This window comes from Grampus griseus (assembly GCF_964374135.1).
Source record: "Grampus griseus genome assembly, chromosome: 1".
Classification (NCBI taxonomy): domain Eukaryota; kingdom Metazoa; phylum Chordata; class Mammalia; order Artiodactyla; family Delphinidae; genus Grampus; species Grampus griseus.
In genome coordinates this window covers 74,929,488-74,950,572 of record NC_139017.1, presented here as the reverse complement: position 1 = coordinate 74,950,572, position 21,085 = coordinate 74,929,488, and the positions used below count along the sequence as shown (strand labels likewise).

General features: G+C 40.2%; 1 protein-coding gene across 6 annotated transcripts in view; it reads left to right on the top strand.

Annotated features, from left to right (window-relative positions):
* SETDB1 (SET domain bifurcated histone lysine methyltransferase 1) overlaps window positions 1–21,085 on the top strand; it is a 29,819-nt gene that overhangs the window by 3,166 nt on the left and 5,568 nt on the right. For 4 of the 6 annotated variants that reach the window (XM_082649145.1, XM_082649144.1, XM_082649148.1 and 1 more), the window contains 11 exons: window positions 10,042–10,076; window positions 11,004–11,103; window positions 11,860–11,985; window positions 12,153–12,354; window positions 13,038–13,111; window positions 14,050–14,240; window positions 15,032–15,161; window positions 15,839–16,013; window positions 16,097–16,255; window positions 16,891–17,514; window positions 17,963–18,079. In XM_082649145.1, the coding sequence (XP_082505271.1) occupies window positions 10,042–10,076; window positions 11,004–11,103; window positions 11,860–11,985; window positions 12,153–12,354; window positions 13,038–13,111; window positions 14,050–14,240; window positions 15,032–15,161; window positions 15,839–16,013; window positions 16,097–16,255; window positions 16,891–17,514; window positions 17,963–18,079 (1,933 nt within the window). Of the gene's footprint in view, window positions 1–10,041; window positions 10,077–11,003; window positions 11,104–11,859; window positions 11,986–12,152; window positions 12,355–13,037; window positions 13,112–14,049; window positions 14,241–15,031; window positions 15,162–15,838; window positions 16,014–16,096; window positions 16,256–16,890; window positions 17,515–17,962; window positions 18,199–21,085 lie in introns of those variants that run through there. The other 2 variants (XM_082649146.1, XM_082649149.1) reach the window with 2 other exon arrangements.

Genomic DNA, 21,085 nt, shown 5'->3' with positions numbered 1-21,085 from the left:
CCAGGGACTGAACCCAGGCCACAGCAGTGAAAGCCGGAATCCTAACTGTTAGGCCACTAGGGGACTCCCTCACATTGTGATTGTAGTTTGCATGTTCCTAAAGACATTGAGCATCTTTTCACATACTTATCTGCCATTTATGTATGTTCTTTGAGGAAATAGCTATTCAAATAGTTTTGCCTTTTTTAAAAAATTGGATTGTCTTTTTATTATTGACTTTTCTAAGTCAATATATATAAGTCTTCTGACTTATTATACTTTAGGTACAATTCATTTATCAGACCTATTTTACAAACATTTTCCCAGATGTGGTCTTTTCATTTTCTTAATGGTGTCTTTTGAAGAATAAAAATTCTTAACGTAAGAGCTGAGGGTAGTTGATTGGTTTGTTTTGCTTATGGCTATCCAGTTGTTCCACCACCATTGGTTGAAAAGACTATTCTTTTGGTATCCTTGTCAAAAATCAGCTGGCTATATGTTGTAGTTGAGGGTCACATTGAACTAAATGTTTATTTTTATACCAGCACCACACTGTCTTAATTACTGTAGCTTTACAGTAAGTATTAAAATCACTTAGTGAAAGTCCTCCAAATTCATTTGTATTTCATATATAATCCAAATAAATTTTAGCATCAGCTTATCAGTTTCCTAGAATTTTTTTGTGGCTCCCTTAGGATTTTCTATACATTAGACCATGTTGTCTGCAAATAGTTATTTTACTTCTTCCTTTCTAATCTAGATGTCTTGTGTTTTTCCCGTGCCTTATTATGCTTGCTAGAACCTCCAGTATGATGTTAAAAAAAGAGCAGACATCCTTTCCTTGTTCCTGATTTTATCAGGGAAGCATTTTATGTTTAGTCATTAATTATGATGTGAGCTGTAGGTATCCTTTATCAGGTTCAGAGAAGTTGCTTCTATTCCTAGTTTGCTGAGAGTTTTTATAATAGCTGGATTCGATTTCAGATTTTGTCAGCTACTTTTTCTCTGTTGTCCTCAGGTGATCATATGGCTTTTGTCCTTTATCCTATTAATAGGATGTATTACAATAATTATTTTTTATATGTTAAACCAATCTGTTGTTCCTGGAATAACTCTCCCATCCCCACCCCCCACTTTGTCTTAGTGTATAATCCTTTTTATATGTTGCTGTATTGGATTTGCAAATGTTTTAACAATTTTTGCACATATGTTTGAGGGCTGTTGGTTTGTAGTTTTATTGTGATGTCTTTGGCATTGGTAGCAGGGTAATATTGGCCTTATAAGATGAGTTGGGAGGTGTTCCTTCCTCTGAGTTGTGTGGAATGGTATTATTTCTTCCTTAAATGTTTGATAAATTAAGCAATGAGACCATCTTGGCCTGGACTTTTCTTTGTGGAAAGATATTTTTTAAGTAAGCTTTTTAGTTTGGAATCATTTTAGATTTATGGAAAAATTGCAAAGGTAATAGAGAGTTCCTGCATACCTTTCACCAGTTTCTTCTAATGTTAATGTTACCATGGTATATATTGGTCAAAACTAAGAAACAAACATTGGTACATTACTTTTATCTAAACTCCAGACTTTATTCAATTTCTGGACTTCTTCTGTTCCAGGATCCAATCCAGGATATCACATTGAATTTATCGTGGGAAGATAAGTCATTAATCCATTTTCTTTACCTGATATATCTATTTTAATATAATCACTAATCTAGTTTCTTTACCTGAAATATCTATTTAGATTTTCAGTTTCTTCTCAAGTTGATTTTGTTCATTTGTGTCTTTCTAGGAATTTGTTCACTTTATCAAAGTTGTCTAAATTATTGCCATAAAGTTGTTCATAGTATTCCCTTATGATCCTTTTTAATTTCTGTAGGTTCTGTAGTGATGTCCCTTTCATTCCTGATATTGGTTATTTAGATCTCCTCTTTTTTTTCTTGATTAGTCTAGATACAGGTTTATCAATTTTTGTTCTTTTACAAGGAACCAGTATTGGGGATTCATTGATTTATTTTTGCTACTGTTTCTCTGTTTTCTATTTCATCGATTTCTACTCTGATCTCTATTTTCTTCCTTCCACTTTTTTTGGGTTTGATTTGCTCTTCTTTTTCTAGTTTCTTAAAGTCAAAGCTGAGACTATTGACTTTAGACCTTTCTTTCTTTCTAATATAAACATTTAAAGCTATAAATTTCCCTCTGAGCATGCTTTGCTGCATCTCATAAATTTTTATGTTGAATTTTCATTTTCATGTAACTCATAAATTTTAATTTCCTTTGTGATTTTTTTCTTTGACCTTGGGTTTCCTTTTTAACTAGGCACTCTTGGGTCCTCTTTGCATATGCATATTTTAGCAGTCACCCAAAAATGTATAGAGAATTTATCTAAGCCTGTCTGTGACTCTCTCATTTTCAGAATCTCCTGGTTAAATTTACTGGTTTGCCGCTTACCCTAAACAAGAGCTACAACCTCAAATTAGCAAATCTGCTTGTTATGGCTAGCACCTCAGTGATAAAGCTACAGTTTTTGCCCACCAAGCTAGAGGTGGAGCAGGGATGGGAGCTGCCCCAGGCAAGAGATCCATAGACTCCCACCTTTGTTACCAGAAGATTTAGCAGTTTTTCAGGGATACTTATCAATCTATTGTTTGCCTTTGGTCAAATTTCCAGTGTCTTAAAATGATTTTTTTTTAATTTTTTGGCTGCATTGGGTCTTCGTTGCTGCACAGACTTTCTCTAGTTGCAGCGAGCTGGGGCTCCTCTTCATTGCAGTGCATGGGCTTCTCACTGTGGTGGCTTCTCTTGTTGCAGAGCACGGGCGCTAGGCGCACAGGCTTCAGTAGTTGCGGTGCATGGGCTCAGTAGTTGTGGCTTGCGGGCTCTAGAGCTCAGGCTCAGTAGTTGTGGTGCATGGGCTTAGTTGCTCTGCGGCGTGTGGGATCTTCCCGGACCAGGGATCAGTCCCATGCATTGGGAAGGGGATTCTTAACCACTGCACCACCAGGGAAGTCCTGAAATGATTGCTTTTGACAATTTTGTCCAGTTTTATAGTTGTTTTCTGCATAGGGGGATTGTCCAATCTTGTCACATCACTATTACCAGAAGTGCTGTAGTTTTGCCTGTTTTTGAACTGTATAAGTGGAATCTTAGACACTGTATGCATTCTTCCATGACATCTTCAACATCATGCTGATGTGTGATGCTTGGTTCAGTTGCTACTGCAGTATGGTGTTGTTCCATTATGTGAATATGCCACAGTTTATCTAGTCTCCGAACAGTTGACATTTCATTTGTTTTCAGTTTTTTTGCAATTGTAAATAATGCCCTAAATATTCTTGTAAATGATTCTTGATGCACATGTGCAAGAATCTTTTTAGGATATCCTAGGGTACTGTAAGAGTGGAGTTGCTAGTTCTTAGGATATAGAATTTTCAACCTTGCTGGATAATTAGTGACCAAACAGCTTTCCAAAGTGGTTGTGCCAATTTATATTTATACCACCAGTGGCTGAGAGTGACCTGTGTTCCACATCCTTGACAACACTTAGCACTCTCATTTTAAAATTTGATTTCCCTGTCTACAGATGAACTTGGGAATCTTTTCATGTGTTTGTGAGTCATCTGTAGGTTTTCTTTGTTAATGTCTGTTCATGTATCTTGCTCATTTGCTCAACTGTTTTTTTTAATTCATAGGAAGTCTACCTATTATTCCTATAATTATAATTACTAATCCTTTGCAGTTATAAAATGCACATATCACTCCAACCTTATGTCTTGTCTTTACTTTTTATGTTATTTGTTAATAAACAGAAGTTCTAACGTTAACATTTTCTTTTATGGTCATTGCTTTTTATATCCTTACTGCCCTGAGTCTATAAAGATCTTCTTTTACATTGCCTTTGAAAGTTTCATAGTTTTGTCTTTCACATTTAAGTCTTAATTCCAAATGGAATTTCTTTTTTTCTTTTTTTCATATTGTTCTTAAACAATTTCCAGCACCATTATTGAGATGTGTCCCCTCCTATTGATTTACATTGCCTACTCTATCATAAATTATTTCCATATATTTGTGTGGGTTTGTTTCTGGACTTTCTGTTCTGTTTCACTGGTCTGTCATTTCCTCCTGTTTCAACTCTATAGAGCCTATCACTGTGGCTTTATAATATCTTTTAACTCTAGTAACCTCAGTTTCTTGTTCTTCTTCACAGATGTCTTGGTTCTTTTTCACCTGTTGTGCTTATATTTATATTGAGAGTTAGCTTGTCATGTTCCCCACTTCCCCCCCACCAATAAAAACCCCCAAACCATTGACGTTATCACAAGATTAATTTAGGAATAGTTGATAATTTCATGGTATTTGACTCTCCTATACAAAGATCATTTATGTAGTCCTTAACATTTTTCAGGAGGGTTGATTAATTTTCTCCACAGAAAGCTTGCACGTCTTCTGTCAGATTTATTCCCAACTACCATTTTCAGTAGCCACAAAAAATATCTTTTTTAAGAAAATACATTTCCAGGGGCTTCCCTGGTGGTGCAGTGGTTGAGAGTCTGCCTGCTAATGCAGGGAACACGGGTTCGAGCCCTGGTCTGCGAGGATCGCACATGCCGCGGAGCGACTAGGCCCGTGAGCCACAACTACTGAGCCTGCGCGTCTGGAGCCTGTGCTCCACAGCAAGAGAGGCCGCAATAGTGAGAGGCCCATGCACCGCAATGAAGAGTGGCTCCTGCTTGCCACAACTAGAGAAAGCCCTCGCACAGAAACAAAGACCCAACACAGCAAAAATAAATAAATTAATATCCTTCTTTTAAAAAAAAAAGAAAATACATTTCCAACTAGTTGCTGCTGGTATATAGACATGCAGTTGACTTTTGCATATAGATTTTTGTATCTGACAATCTTACTAAATTTTTATTTCTATGATTTCATTTAAGTTTTCTATGTAGACTGTCATCTGAAAATAATTGCAGTTTTTCCTCCTTTCCTATACTTATGGCAGATAAGTCTTGTTTTTCTTGTCATATTTCACCAGCTAAGACCTTTATTATAATGTTAAATGGGAGTAATGATGATGACAAGGACTTCCTTGTCTTGTGGCTTGTTTGGTGGTTATTTTTGGTTGTTTCGTTTTTGATAGGTAAGAAGTGGATTTATTTAGAGAGAAACACACTCCACAGACAGAGTGTGGGCCATCTCAGAAGGCGAGAGCGGCCCTTGTGGCTTGTTTTAAAGGGCATGTTTTCATCTTATACTATTTTTTTTTTTTTCATCTTATACTATTAAGGCTGATTGCTTGTTACAGGTTTTCGAAGATGTCATTTGTCAGGTAATAGAACTTGTCCCATATTTTTAGTTTGCTGGGAGTTTTTATCATGAGTAGATGTTGATTTTATTGGACATACTTTATATATCTAGTAAAATTATTATGTGAATATTTTTCTTTAAATCACTAAGTTTTCCAACCTTATAGTCCTTGGATGACTCCAACTAAATATATCGTTTTTAAACATTTCTGGATTTGTTGTGCTGATATTTAGGATTTTTGCATCTTCTCTTTTATAACAGAGATAGGCCTATAATTTTTTTTTTTGGTACTACCCTTCTGTGATTTTAATATTGAGATTTTGATGGCCTTGTAGAATGGAATAGGCAGTATTTCTTCTTTTAATTCTTGGGAAGTGTTTGCAAAATTGGAATTATGTACCCCTTGAGCGTTTGATAGAATTTGCCTATGAAGCCATCTAGGTATCTATTTACTTTGTGCAAAGCTTTTCTATTTCTTTGAGTCAGATTTGGTAACTTGTAATTTTCTGGTAATTTATATTTTTTCTTAAGTATTCAATTTATTGGTATAAAGTTTCTGCTTATATTTTTAGCAAAGCTGGACATTTAATTCAGACCTTTCGTACAGATGACTATACTCCCTCATGCTCCCTCTGTCCTGTTCCTCATGTCTTAACTTGGTGACTTAGAGTTCTGGAGATGACTGATGGTAATGGTTGCACAGTGACATGAATGTACTTAATACCACTGAACTGTACACTTAAAAATGGTTAAGATGGTAAATTCTGTGTTATGTATATTTTGCCACAATAAAAAAATTGGGGGAAAAAAGAATCAGATTTGTAGGTCCTGATGGGGAATACTTTCCTAGTAATTTTAAGTGTGGAGATAAAAAGCAACATAAAAACTGCATGAAGGGGACTTCCCTGGTGGTCCAGTGGTTAAGAATACGCCTTCCAATGCAGGGGATGCAGGTTCAATCCCTGATTGGGGAACTAAGATCTCACATTGCTGTGGGGCAGCTAAGCCTGTGCGCCTCAACCAGAGAGCCTGCGTGCCGCAAACTACAGAGCCCACGAGCTCTAGAGCATGCACACTCTGGAGCCTGTGCACCACAACTAGAGAATCCCGTGTGCCACAACGAAGAGCCCACGCACCATAACTAAAGATCCTGCATGCCACAACAAAGATCCCGTGTGCTGCAACTAAGACCCAATGCAGCCAAAAATAAAAACAAAAAAACTGCATGTTGGGACTTCCCTGGTGGCACAGTGGTTAAGAATCTGCCTGCCAATGCAGAGGACACGGGTTCGAGCCCTGGTCCAGGAAGATCCCACATGCCATGGAGCAACTAAGCGCATGTGCCACAACTCCTGAGCCTGTGCTCTAGAGCCCGCGATCCACAACTACTGAGCCTGTGTGCCACAACTATTGAAGCCCGCACACCTAGAGCCCATGCTCCACAACAAGAGAAGTCATTGCAATGAGAAACCCGTGCACTGCAACGAAGAGTAGCCCCCGCTTGCCACAAATAGAGAAAGCCTGTGCACAGCAACGAAGACCCAGTGCAGGCAGACATACATACATACATACATACATAAATTTATTTTAAAAAAAACGTGCGGGCTTCCCTGGTGGTGCAGTGGTTGAGAGTCCGCCTGCCAATGCAGGGGACATGGGTTCGTGCCCCGGTCCGGGAAGATCCCACATGCCGCGGAGCGGCTGGGTCCGTGAGCCATGGCCTCTGAGCCTGTGAGTCCGGAGCCTGTGCTCCACAACGGGAGAGGCCACAACAGTGAGAGGCCCATGTACCGCAAAAAAAAAAAAAAAAAAAAAAAAACCTGCATGTTGAGTGTGAGTAAAAGGATGAAGGCAGGATAGAATACATATGTAACTTTGCAGAATATCTTTGGCTGCAAAAGATACTGTTAATATTGGTTATTTCTGAGGCAAGTAATGAGAAGCAGGGGCAGGAGGGAGACTTATTTTTGATTGTGTGTCCTTTTATAATGTTTGAATTTTTTACCACATGAATGTATCTAAATATATTTTAAAGGTAAAAATCCCTGCAAGATTAATAACCGTCCGTCCTTAATTTGTCCTCAAATATAGAACATGTGTTTTGAAGCCTTTTACAGTTGTGGAGTTCTAAGATAACAGATATTAATCATATGCCATAGTCACAGTTCTTTGAGGAATGTGTGCACATGCACAGGTGTGTCTGTGTATTCTCTCCAAGGTTGAGTTCATATCAAATAAATAATTTTGTATCCTAACTTTTAAAACTTAATATATATCATTAGCATTGCCTCGTGTTATTGAAGATTCTTTATGAACCTCATTTAGATATGTTGTAGTTTATTTAACTATTTTTGTTATTTTCAGAAATGTACATTGCTTTCCATTTTTGTTTTTATTTATTTAGTTATTTTTGCTACTTTCCCCCCCCCCCAGTTTTATTGAGATATAATTGACAAATAATATAGTATTAGTTTAAGGTATAAGACATAATGATTTGATATGTATGTTTATTGCAAAATGATTACCACCATTGCCTTTTTTAATTTTAATTTATTATTTGGCTGCGTCAGGTCTTAGTTGTGGCTTGTGGGATCTTCATTGCAGCATACGGGATCTTTTGGCGCAGCATGCGGGCTTCTCTCTAGTTGTGGTGCGCGGGCTACAGAGCGCACGGGCTCAGTAGTTGCAGTGTGCAGGTTTAGTTGCTCCACAGCATGTGGGATCTTAGTTCCCCGACCAGGATCAAACCAGCGTCCCCTGCGTTGGAAGGTGGATTCTTAACCATTGGACCACCAAGGAGGTCCCCCCATTTTTAAATATACGTTATAAATATCTAAAATTTCACTGTACAATACAGTAGCCACTATCCACATGTGGCTATTTAAATTATGTGAAATGTGGGAATTCCCTAGCAGTCCAGTGGTTAGAACTCCACACTTTCACTGCCAAGGGCCCAGGTTCAATCCCTGGTCAGGGAACTAAGATCCCGCAAGCCATGTGGTGTGACCAAAAATAAAAAAATATGTGAAATGTGAAGCCTAGTATTTTCCAGAATGTATAAAGAGCTCTTACAACTCAAGAATAAAAAGACAAATGACCCAATTAAAAATGGGCAAAAGATTTGAATAGATATTTCTTCAGAGAAGATGTGAAAATGACCAATAAGTATATGAAAAGATGTTCAACATCATTAGTTGTTAAGGAAATGCAAGTCAAAACTACTTTATACTTACTAGGATAGCTGTAGTTAAAAAGATAGACAGTAATAAGTGTTGACAAGGATGTGGAGAAATTGGAATCCTCTAAATTGCTGGTGGGAATGTAAAATGGTACAGCCAGTTTGGACAAATCTTTCAGTTCCTCAAAAGGTTAAACCTTATGGCCTAGCAATTCCACTCCTAGCCATATACCCAAGAGAAATGAGAACATATGCCCACATAAAAACTGATATTCAAATGTGCCTGTCAACATTATTCATAACAGCCAAAAAGCGGAAACAACCCAAATGTCCATCAACTGATGAATGGATAAATAAAATATGGCATAGCCATACAATGGAATATTATTCAATCATATAAAGGAATGAAGTGCTGATAAATGTTGCAACATAGATGAATCTGATATGATGCACCACATATAATATGACTCCGTTTATATGAAATATCCAGAATAGGCAAATCCATAGAGACACAAAGTAGATTAATGTTTGCTGGGGGTTGTGGGAAGGGTGGAATGGGGAGTGAGTGCTAATGGGTATTTTCATCACTCCGGAAAGAAACCCCATACTCATTAGTGGGGTTTCTTTTCAGGGTGATGAAAATGTTCTAGAATTAGACAGTGGTGGTGGTTGTACAACCTTGTGAATACACTAAAAACCACTGAATTAAACATTTTAAATGGGTAAATTTCTTGGTATGTGAATTATACCTGATTTTAAAAGAATTTTTAGTAAAATTTAAAGTTCATTTCATGTGCTTAGTAGCCAAACTTTAACATATTAGACAGTGTAGATACAGAACATGTTTATCATAGCAGGAAGTTCTGTTGGACAGCACTACTCAAGAAGAAACATTTTTGCTTAATTCACTGACTATATTTCACTTTTCAAATCATTCAAATAACCCATAAATTATTGTTATAAGAATTCAAATATTTGGGCTTCCCTGGTGGTGCCATGGTTAAGAATCCGCCTGCCAATGCAGGGGACACGGGTTTGAGCCCTGGTCTGGGAAGATCCCACATGCCATGGAGCAACTAAGCCCACATGCCACAACTGCTGAGCCTGTGCTCTAGAGCCAGCGAGCCACAACTGCTGAGTCCGTGTGCCACAACTACTGAAGCCCAAGCGCCTAGAGCCTGTGCTCCTCAACAAGAGAAGCCACCACAATGAGAAGCCCATGCACCGCAACGAAGAGTAGCCCCCGCTCGCCGCAACTAGAGAAAGGCCACGCACAGCAACAAAGACCCAATGCAGCCAAAAAATAAAAATAAACAAATTTAAAAAGAGAGAATTCAAATATTTGAAAATCCCACAGAATATCACCTGTCCCAGTACTTTATCCCCAGGTAAGCACTGTTACCTATTTGCTGTGTATCTTTCTAAATGCTTTTGGTACTTTCACATAGATATGTATATCTATATCTAGTTTTCAGTTGTTATCAATAATGTTTCCATGGTAATCCTGTTAAGTAGCTTAGTTCTTGATTTCTTGGAAATTCTTATGTGTAAGTCCCTTACACTCAGAGTTTTTCTCATCTGTAGGTGATGCTGGGAGCAGAACTCCAAAAGACCAGAAGGTAAGTTGGGATGGGTAAGAGAAGGGTGAGAGATAAGAATATGAAAATGGGAGAAACTTTTGGCCTGACCATTCGGTCAGTTCAGCTATCAGCATATAATCGTTCACCCTGCATAATCAGCCCTATGGGTTGCAGTTCTCTAATAGGTGTTAAAAGAATGCAAAAGTTTCTTATAGATGCATGCACTGAGTGCTGTATGAATGTAGAATTTGGCAGTTAAATTAGTCAAGGATAGCTTCCTAAAGCTGATTTCTGAACCAGATTTGTAAGAAAGGGCAGGTTTTGCCTGATAAAGTAACTATAAGCTTCTAAACATAACTCATTCTATTTTGCTTTTTAAAAGACAAGTTCTTATGCTGGAGAACTGGTGCTACATATATACAATGGAATATTACTCAGCCATAAAAAGAAATGAAATTGAGTTATTTGTAATGAGGTGGACCTAGAGTCTGTCATACAGAGTGAAGTAAGTGAGAAAGAGAAAAACAAATACTGTATGCCAACACATATATATGGAATCTAAAAAAAAAAACAAAAGGTTCTGATGAACCTAGGGGCAGGACAGGAATAAAGATGCAGATGTAGAGAATGGATGTGAGGACACAGGGAGGGGGAAGGGTAAACTGGGATGAAGTGAGAGAGTAGCATTGACATACATACACTACCAAATGTAAAATAGATGGCTAGTGGGAAGCAGCTGCATCGCACAGAGAGATCAGCTTGGTGCTTTGTGACCACCTGGTGGGGGGGGATAGGGAGGGTGGGAGGGAGAGGATATGGCGATATATGTATACATATAGCTGATTCACTTTGTTGTACAGCAGAAACTAGCACAACATTGTAAAGCAATTATATTCCAATAAAGATGTTAAAAAAGAACCGGTGCTACTATTTTAAAACTTGATTCCTTCATCCCTTTCCTTACAGCTCCGTGAAGCTATGGCTGCCTTAAGAAAGTCAGCTCAAGATGTCCAGAAGTTCATGGATGCTGTCAACAAGAAGAGCAGTTCCCAGGATCTACACAAAGGTTAGAGTCAGGAGGCACCTCGGTATAGGTGCGGGCATGAAATCCTACAAAGAGATTTCATGGATAACTGGCTTTGTTTTAGCATTTCAGAATCCTTCTTCACCTCTGTTTGGTTCTTTTAACACCACAGATTTTCCTTGCTGTCTGCTTGTCGTTTCTCCCCCTGCTGAACAGCTTATGGGATCTTAGTTCCCCAACCACATATTGAACCTAGGCCCACGGCAGTGAAAATGCAGAGTCCTAACCACTGGACCACCGGGGAAGTCCCTTGGCTTAAGTCTTTTGTCTGCTGGTTTTCTACTGTGTGATGGCTTTGTCCAAATACCTTTTTAGCTCCATGTTCGTGATTTCTTCTTCCAGATGAAGGTTAAAGAGAAGAGAGTAACTCAAACCCTTAAAAAGAGGTCTGAGGGAAACTTTGTAGAGTGTGGCTGTTAAGAGATCCCTCCCAGGAATATGTTTTATAAAATGCTACGTGGCATTTAATGAGTGGTAATTAATGTTATTAATAAGGAGTTGGAAATATTTGGTTAAAGTGAGATGGTCTTGAGTTACATGTGAATTTCAATTCAAGTTTTTCCTGTTAGCATAAACAGTTGATTCGACTGTGTCTTATATTTCTGCCCTTGGCCAACAGAGCAGTAAAAGTGGCTAAGGATCAAAAGATTACCCCACTTGCCCCAATAACCCAGTACTTTCTTTATTTTTCCATTCTTTCCCCAGTCTATGCCATATCTCTTTATGCTTTCTTCCTAGGAACCTTGAGTCAAATGTCTGGAGAATTGAGTAAAGATGGTGACCTGGTGGTTAGCATGCGCATTCTGGGCAAGAAGAGAACTAAGACGTGGCACAAAGGCACCCTTATTGCCATCCAGACGGTTGGTATGTTCAAGCTAGAGGAAGAACTAATGAAAGACAACCTGCAGGTCTCCAATGCTGATTGTTTCTTTTCCCCATAGCCTTGCCTTTTGTCTCTCACGTAGCAACCAGGATTCACACAGAAACTGATGGTTTTTAAAATTTTTTGTTTATCTTTCCCTTTTACTCAGGGCCAGGGAAGAAGTACAAGGTGAAATTTGACAACAAAGGAAAGAGTCTTCTGTCAGGGAACCATATTGCCTATGATTACCACCCTCCTGCTGACAAGCTGTATGTGGGCAGTCGAGTAGTGGCCAAATACAAAGATGGGAATCAGGTCTGGCTCTACGCTGGCATTGTAGCTGAGACACCAAACGTCAAAAACAAGCTCAGGTACCTGGACAGAGGATTGTAAAGAGAGTGGGAGCCGGGAGCACAGCACCTGCCCTGTTCAAGCCACAGTCCAGATCTCACAATTAGCTTTTGTGTTCTTAGTCCCCAGTGGCCAGAAACCCTTTCTTTGCCATGGAGTCATGTGGATGATTCTTTCTCGCCACCCCCCCACACACACCCTTTTTTCTCCTTTTCTCAAGGAGAAAACTGGGTAGGGGAGAATAATTCAGATTGATTAATGGTTAGGTGGAATAGAGAATTCATATAGAAGGAAGAAATGGAGACTAAATGTTTTTCAGCAGTTTAGGAATCTGACAGTATAATGAGAATAAATAGCTTTTGGCAAAGTGGGGATATGTTGGTTAGACTAAGGGAGAATTCTAATATTATTTTCCATTATGGTTTATCACAAGATATTAAATATAGTTCCCTGTACCATACAGTAGGACCTTATTGTTTATCCATTCTGTATGTAATAGTTTGCATCTGCTAACCTAAGGGAGAATTCTTAACTCTTGGGGTGGGAAGAGAGAATAGTAGGAAGAAAGTAGTGCACCGAACATCTTCCCTGGAGTGTGTCCTGTTTGTGATCCAGAGGCGTGGAAGCTATGATAAGATAATTTCTGTCGGTCGAGTTAAATATCATAACCCCCAATCTTTCTACCGTCACTCTTTCCTTACAGGTTTCTCATTTTCTTTGATGACGGCTACGCTTCCTATGTTACACAGTCTGAACTGTATCCCATTTGCCGGCCACGTGAGTGTCCCTCCTTTCTTCCTTAGTTCTATCCATTTCCTCCTCTACCTTGTATTTCTTCTTAACACAACCAATTAAAAGGCCCTAATGTTTTTGGTGCTTTAGTCTCAAAGAGGATAAGTTTCATTAATGTCCTTTGAGAGTTACAGTTTAATTTGCTCATCTCTAGTGCTGGGTCTTTGCAGCCAAAGAGTCAGACACTAGAAGAGCATGACTTACCTTGAGTGGATGCTCATATTGTAGATGTCTTTTGATTTCATTTCTGAGTGATTTAGGTTTGAGAAGATATTACTTCTTTCCTAGTCTCATGCTTAATCTAACATTTGTATAAATCTGTAGTCTGCATAGTGCTTTCATAGCACTTTCTCATGGTGCTTTCTACAGAAGCTGTATTAGATGGGGGCTTCATAGTGTCCTCTGTACTTGTGACTCTGGCTTGGGAGAGACTCTTAACAGAAGCAACTGTTTTTAATTGCAGAAGAGTCAACTAACATGGCTGTGTTTCCACATAACATGGCAGTAAATACATTCAGGGTCCCTTAAAAGCCTGATGGAGCATGAGAAGGAAGGACAGGTTTTTTTAAATCAATTTCATGGTGCCACCTATTGTTTTTGATTTACCTTTAGACTTACCAAGTTAGCAAGAATTTCCACTTGACTTCTCCTAAGAAGAAACAAACATTTTTATGAAATGAGTGCCTCACCTATGTTTTCATATTGCTTATTTAGTATTTACTTGATTTGAGTGTACATTTACACATTAGGTTCAATACTTTTAGGTGATCTTGGTTTTGCTTCCCTTGAGGTTATGATTTCTTCGTTTATTTTTTCTCTCCCTCCCAACCTGAAAAATACCAAATGTCTCCTTGCCAACCATTTTCCCCTATCAAGACATGCCCTACCTGCCCTCTCTCAGCCCTACTTCTTCCTTGGGACAGTGAAAAAGACTTGGGAGGACATAGAAGACATCTCCTGCCGAGACTTCATAGAGGAGTATATCACTGCTTACCCCAACCGCCCCATGGTTTTGCTCAAGAGTGGACAGCTTATCAAGACTGAGTGGGAAGGCACGTGGTGGAAGTCCCGAGTTGAGGAGGTGGACGGCAGCCTAGTCAGGATCCTCTTCCTGGTACTCTTCTTCCCTAGAGTTTTAGAGGCAGGGATTTGGGTGAGATGGGGGAGCATAAGAGGCGATAATGATGATGATTTTGTAGAAATGCCGTAGTTTTCCTCTTTCTTATCCTCTTACCTATTCTTGCTGTTTTGGGTCAAATTTTACTTTATCTTCTTTTTGGTTCCTGTATGAGTGGTTATTAAAAATAAATTCCCTGAATTTAATTATGACACTAATCTGCATGACACTGTTTTTGTTTTTCTCCAGGAGTATCCACAATGCATGTAGGTACAGAGAAGGCGGCTAGTTCTGTTTGCCAGGGTTAGGGCTTTGATAGCATAGTGGGACAAAAAAGAAGGATCAGTGAATTCGAGGTCTTGATGATCTTTCAAGGCCCAGTTTAACTCTTAGATCTTCTATACCTATCCTTTTCTTCTGTCTCATGCCTTTCTTAGAATTATATTTCTTCTCTGAACTATTTCAGCCCTTTGATCCTAAGGCCTTATGATCCTTGTTACACTTCTTATACTCAGTATAAACATCTATCTCTCTTATAATTTTTCACACAAGGAATATATGTGTTTTTGTTTTGGGGTTTTTTTTTGTTTGTTTTTGTTGTTGTTGAATTCCTGATGCCTGTCATGGAGCCTGGCACATAAGCTTATTGAATAGATAGGGAATTCAGGGCTCATCAGGGAGATTGCGCCCAAGGGAGGCACATAGTATATATTCTTCACAAGCGGCGGTGTAGATTCTAGCCTTTAACTCATTCCCCCCGCCACCGTTCCTTCCTCCCAATCCCCCAGGATGACAAAAGATGTGAATGGATCTATCGAGGCTCTACACGGCTGGAGCCCATGTTCAGCATGAAGACATCCTCAGCCTCTACGCTAGAGAAGAAGCAAGGCGGACAGCTCAGGACACGTCCAAATATGGGTATGTCCTGAAAGATACCCTGGGAGAAGGAAGAAATGGACAAACCAGCAAAGGGGTTTATGTACAATGGCTATATCCTTTGTTTGCCAGGATTACACTACTGACTCATTGAAAACAGGACATGTGCCCTGAATTGTTTCCAGTAGTGGTGATGGATTTGTGATGCTGCCTGCACATTCTATGGCTCTGATTTGTTCTAAAAAACACATAAAAATCTGAAACAACTGGCTTAGGTTAGGGGTATTGTTGGTAGTAATTACCTGTTATCCACGTGAAGATTATATGCTTTGTGTGTTATCTGTGGTCAGTTTTTTTAAAGCCCAAACCAGTTTTGTTTTTGTTTTTATATATTCCTGGCATACTTCCTGGTTAATTTTTCCTGACAACATTAGTTGATCAAAGAATGCGTTTTTGAAAAATTTTACCAAAGTATGAGATAATTACTAATGTAAATCGTCTGAGGCAGGAAGATGAAATCTTGTTATTTAAGTAAAAGTCAGCCTGTGCCAGTATTCCCACTCATTGGTGTAAATAGTGAGATCTGACAGTCTTAGCACTTAGTCAGAATGTTTCCATTGTTGCTTTTTTAGATTATATAAATTGAGGATTAGATGTGTGCATGAATATAAATGACACAGTTCTCATCTTCTCAATGGTCAATTTCCTTTTTCCTATAGGTGCTGTGAGGAGCAAAGGTCCCGTGGTCCAGTACACTCAGGATCTGACCAGTACTGGAACCCAGTTCAAGCCAGTGGAGCCCCCTCAGCCTACAGCTCCACCTGCCCCACCTGCCCCACCTGCCCCACCTGCCCCACCTGGTCCACCTCTGTCCCCCCAGGCAGGTGACAGTGAGTGAGTGCTATTCCTTCTTTTTCGCTGGTTTCTTTCATATTGTATTTTCTGTATCCCTTATTATATGATCTCTAATCTCCTAGAAGCTTGGAAAGCCAGCTTGCCCAATCTCGGAAGCAGGTAGCCAAAAAAAGCACATCCTTCCGGCCAGGATCTGTGGGCTCTGGTCATTCCTCCCCTACATCGCCTGCACTCAGTGAAAATGCTCCTGGTGGGAAACCTGGGATCAGTCAGACACATAGGTGAGAAAATCTCAGGCTCTCTTTTGGGGGTGTTGGCAGTGTGGACTGAATGGTCACTGTATAGGGAGGTTCCTTAGCCACAAGGTGTCTAGTTAAGATTATGATGGTGAGAAGTTTGAACTTGAAAAGGAAGCTTTAAACTTGGACGTTTCCAGAAACAGAATGTAAAAATAATTGAATTAGAAACTAGGCGCCTAAAAATACAATCACCAGAAAGTCATTTGTTAAGATTGCTTATTGAATATGGTGTCATCATTGGTACAATAGAAAGGGAACTCTGTAGCCTCTTTCCTTGAATCGTGGGAGTCAGTAAGGGCATTTATAGGACACATAGCAGGAAAAACTAGCATTGGTAGAAGACTGGACTCTACTTCCATAAGTCGCAGGCAAAAAAAATTTTAGGAAAATATATGCTGTTGAAATAGAGATATTATCAGTCACTGAAGAGTAACCAGAGCATGTCATTGTCCAGGTTTAGTAAGGCAAGGGGAAATTTGACTTTCTTGTATCATCTTTAGCTTTAAGAGGACAGCTATTTGAAAGGTTAGAGAAGTGGTTGAGCCAGCTGATGGGCTAAGTGTACACTAGAGAGGTGCTATTGCTTTCTCATCTGAATTCTTGCATCTCATTTGCAGATCACCTTTAGGATCCACAACCTCTGCCCCAGCACCCCCAGCTCCCCCAGCACCCCCAGCCTTCCATGGCATGCTGGAGCGGGCCCCGGCAGAGCCCTCCTACCGCGCCCCCATGGAGAAGCTTTTCTACTTACCTCATGTCTGCAGCTATACTTGTCTGTCTCGAGTCAGACCTATGAGAAATGAGCAGTATCGGGGCAAGAACCCTCTCCTAGTCCCACTACTGTATGACTTCCGGCGGATGACAGCCCGGCGCCGAGTTAACCGCAAGATGGGCTTTCATGTTATCTATAAGACACCCTGTGGCCTCTGCCTTCGGACAATGCAAGAGATTGAGCGCTACCTTTTTGAGACAGGCTGTGACTTCCTCTTCCTGGAGATGTTCTGTTTGGATCCATATGTTCTTGTGGACCGAAAGTTTCAGCCCTATAAGCCTTTTTACTATATTTTGGACATCACCTATGGGAAGGAAGATGTTCCTCTGTCCTGTGTCAATGAGATTGACACAACTCCCCCACCTCAGGTGGCCTACAGCAAGGAACGAATCCCGGGCAAGGGTGTTTTCATTAACACAGGCGCTGAATTTCTGGTTGGCTGTGACTGCAAAGATGGGTGCCGGGACAAGTGAGTTGGTTAAGGAATTGCTGGCCCTGCCTCCAACTTTGTTGTGATTGTCTTTCTTTCCACTTCTTTGCCTTATACTGCACTCCTCCTTTCCTCACCTCCCTTTACCTTCTTAGCTGGAGCTCCTGCCATAAGGCCTCCATGAAAACTATGAGACTGAGAGGCTGGGGCCCCATAGCTTAACCCTGGGTGCATGTGTCTTATGTTCGTTTCTCTGATTCTCCTTTTCCTTTGCTTCCCTCCATTATGCTTTTGGTTGCCACTTGTTTTGTTCTCTGTCTCTTTATCTTATTCTCACTCTGTCATATTCTGTCTTTAACGTTCTCATTTATATGTATGCAAGAAGAAAAATTTCACTACTCTATCACCATCCTTTTATCAGTAGTAACTTCTTGCCTCTAAAGAAAGTCTCACAGCTGTAGCTGTTGTACCCTTCTGTTTTATACAGGTCCAAGTGTACCTGCCATCAGCTAACTGTCCAGGCTACAGCCTGCACCCCAGGCGGCCAAATCAACTCTAACTCTGGCTACCAGTACAAGAGACTAGAAGAGTGTCTTCCCACAGGGTAAGTAGTCAGGGGAAAGTGAAGCACCTCAGAGACTGAATTCTTGTTTTTCTGTGCTTGTAACAACCATCAGAATTCTAAAAATTGGAGCCAAAAATAGGATAACTGAAACAGACATTTTATCAATTAAGCCTCAGTTACTGAATTCCCAGCCCATGTTTCTTCCTTGAGCTTTCCTCGAAATGAATACATAAAATGATTGAATAGTATCTAGCAATTTTCTGTTGCAATAAAAGATCACCTTGATTTCAGAGCTGTACGATTATTCTAACAGATTGTGGTTTACTCTGGCAAGCGAGATGTGTTCAGAGAGGAGACCTGATTATATAGGACTTTGTAAATCAGAATAAAAATTAGAGTCAAATTCATGATGTGATGGGAAGCTGTTAGGGAATTTTAAGCAGGCAAATGATGTGATCTGCCTTTTAAAGATTACTCTGACTTCTCTATGAAAAATAAGTCTTTAGGGCAGCAAAAGTAGAATTTGGTAGACCAATTAGATACTTTCAGGAACATAGGTAAGAAGTGGTGGTTGCTGGGGCTTGTACTAGAATGAAGGTGGCAGTAGAGATGAAAGCGGATACACTTGGGGATGCACTTGCAGGTAGAGCTGCAGAACTTCATAGATTGCGGAATGGGAGGGAAAGAACAGATCAAGGACAAGTCCTAAATTTTATACTTGAGCAACTAAGTGGATGCTGGTGCTTTTTACTGAGATGGAAGACTAGAGCTAGAGTTGCAGGTCTGAGTAAAAGTCAGCTTCTGTTCTGGCCATGTTAAGTCTGAGATGCCTGTTAGGCAACCCAAGTGGAAATGTCAAGAAGGCGTTGAGGACTTCCCTGGTGGCACAGTGGTTAAGAATCCGGCTGCAAGTGCAGGGGACACAGGTTCGAGCCCTGCTCCAGGAAGATCCCGCATGCCGCAGAGCAACTAAGCCCATGCGCCACAACTACTGAGCCGGCGCTCTAGAGCCCACGAGCCACAACTACTGAGCCCATGTGCCACAACTACTGAAACCCGCGAGCCTAGAGCCCGTGCTCAGCAACAAGAGAAGCCACCACAATGAGAAGCCCGCGCACCACAACAAAGAGTAGCCCCCACTCGCTGCAACTAGAGAAAGCCTGCGTGCAGCAACGAAGACCCAACGCAGCCAAATAAATAAATAAATTTATTTAATTTTTTTTTTTTTTTTTTTTAAGAAAAAAGGGCATTGAGACTTCTGAAGAGAAGTGTAAGGATTGGGCATAAAGAATTAGGAGTCATCAGCTCAGGAGTGATAGTTAAAGCCTGGACGAGTTCATCTAGAGAGAATATCGATAATAGAAAAGAGAAGGGGCCCAGAGTAAGCCCTGGGCTATCCAACTAGAAATTGAGCAGAGGAGGTGGAGCCAGCATGTGAGATTGAGAAGGACAGGTCAGGGAAAGAGGAGGACAGTGAAAAAAGTGGGATATAATGTGGTAAGCTGGGTGTATATGAATATGTGAACTAATTAGCCTAATACTCAAGATACATAATTAACAGAGAGGATGAAAAAGGAAAGAATCATCAGTGAAGTAATTCAGATGCTTTCCCATAATGGAAGGAACTGTATTTCCAAAGTGAAAAGGCCAGTCAGGTCCTAGCATAACGGATGAAAATAGATCCCCACTAAAACACATGATGATAAAATGTGATCATTGTGTCCACAGAACACTGAGGACAAAAAGAAAATACTAAAACCTTCTAGAGAAGAGAAAGAGACCACAAAAGAAACAAGAATTCAAAAAAAAAAAAAAGAATTCAAAGTGACTTCGGCCTTCTCAAAATAACATTGGAAGCTAGATGGCAATTAAGGAATCTGTTCAGAATTCTAAGGAAAATTATTTCTAACCTAGAGTTCTAAACCCAGGAAAACTATCAGTTGTTGGTTAAAGTAGGCTAAAGCCTTTTTTTTTTTTTTTTAACTTATTTGGTTTTGGCTGCGTTGGGTCTTCGTTGCTGCACACAGGCTTTCTCTAGTGTGGCAAGCGGGGGCTGCTCTTCATTGTGTTGCGCAGGCTTCTCTTGTTGCGGAGCGTGGGCTCTACACTTGTGGGCTTCAATAGTTGCAGCACGCAGGCTTAGTAGTTGTGGCACGTGGGCCCTAGAGCACGTAGGCTTAGGTAGTTGGGGTGCGTGGGCTCTAGGGCTCATGGGCTTCAGTAGTTGTGGCACGCGGGCTCAATAGTTGTGGCTTGTGGGCTCTAGAGTGCAGGCTCAGTAGTTGTGGCACATGGGCTTAGTTGCTCCGTGGCATGTGGGATCTTCCCGGACCAGGGATCAAACCCTATCTCCTGCATTGGCAGGCAGATTGTTAACCACTGCGCCACCAAGGGAGTCCCTAAAGACATTTTTTAGACATGAAACACCTCAAAATTTTCCATTATTTTCCCTCTCAGAAAATTACTGGAAATGTTTACTAAAATGGGGGGGAAAAGACAAGAGAGAAGAAGGCATATACTGATCCAGGAAACAGAGGCTCCAGCTCAAAAGAGGAGTGAGGGGAATCCCACATGATAGTGAAGTCAAGGGGGCTTCCAGGCTGACAGCTGTGCACCAGATGTAGAGAACAGCCAGTGTCAGAGCAGGTCAGATTTGGCTGCAGGAGAGACTTTTGGGAAAGGGGGTTTGATAGAAAACCTGATGGTTTTGAGTATCTTCAGAGGAGATTGAGACTACTGGGGAAATCAGGACATAAATTTGAGCTGAGTGCATATTGAAAACTAAGCAAAGGAAAAGACACCTGTTAGCTTTAGCTGCATTGTATCATTTATGTTTTAATTATAAACAAAAAAAATTGAATCTTGTAACAACATTTAGATTTGATAATGCTGAGTAGTAGGTGCCTGTTCATTATATCTTTTTTACATGTTTGAAATGTTTCATAAGAATATTTTCAAATAACCACAAATATGTCACTCCCCTGCTTAAAACTCTTTAAAAGCTTTCCACTGCACTTTGGATATTATTCTAACTCTCAATCTTGG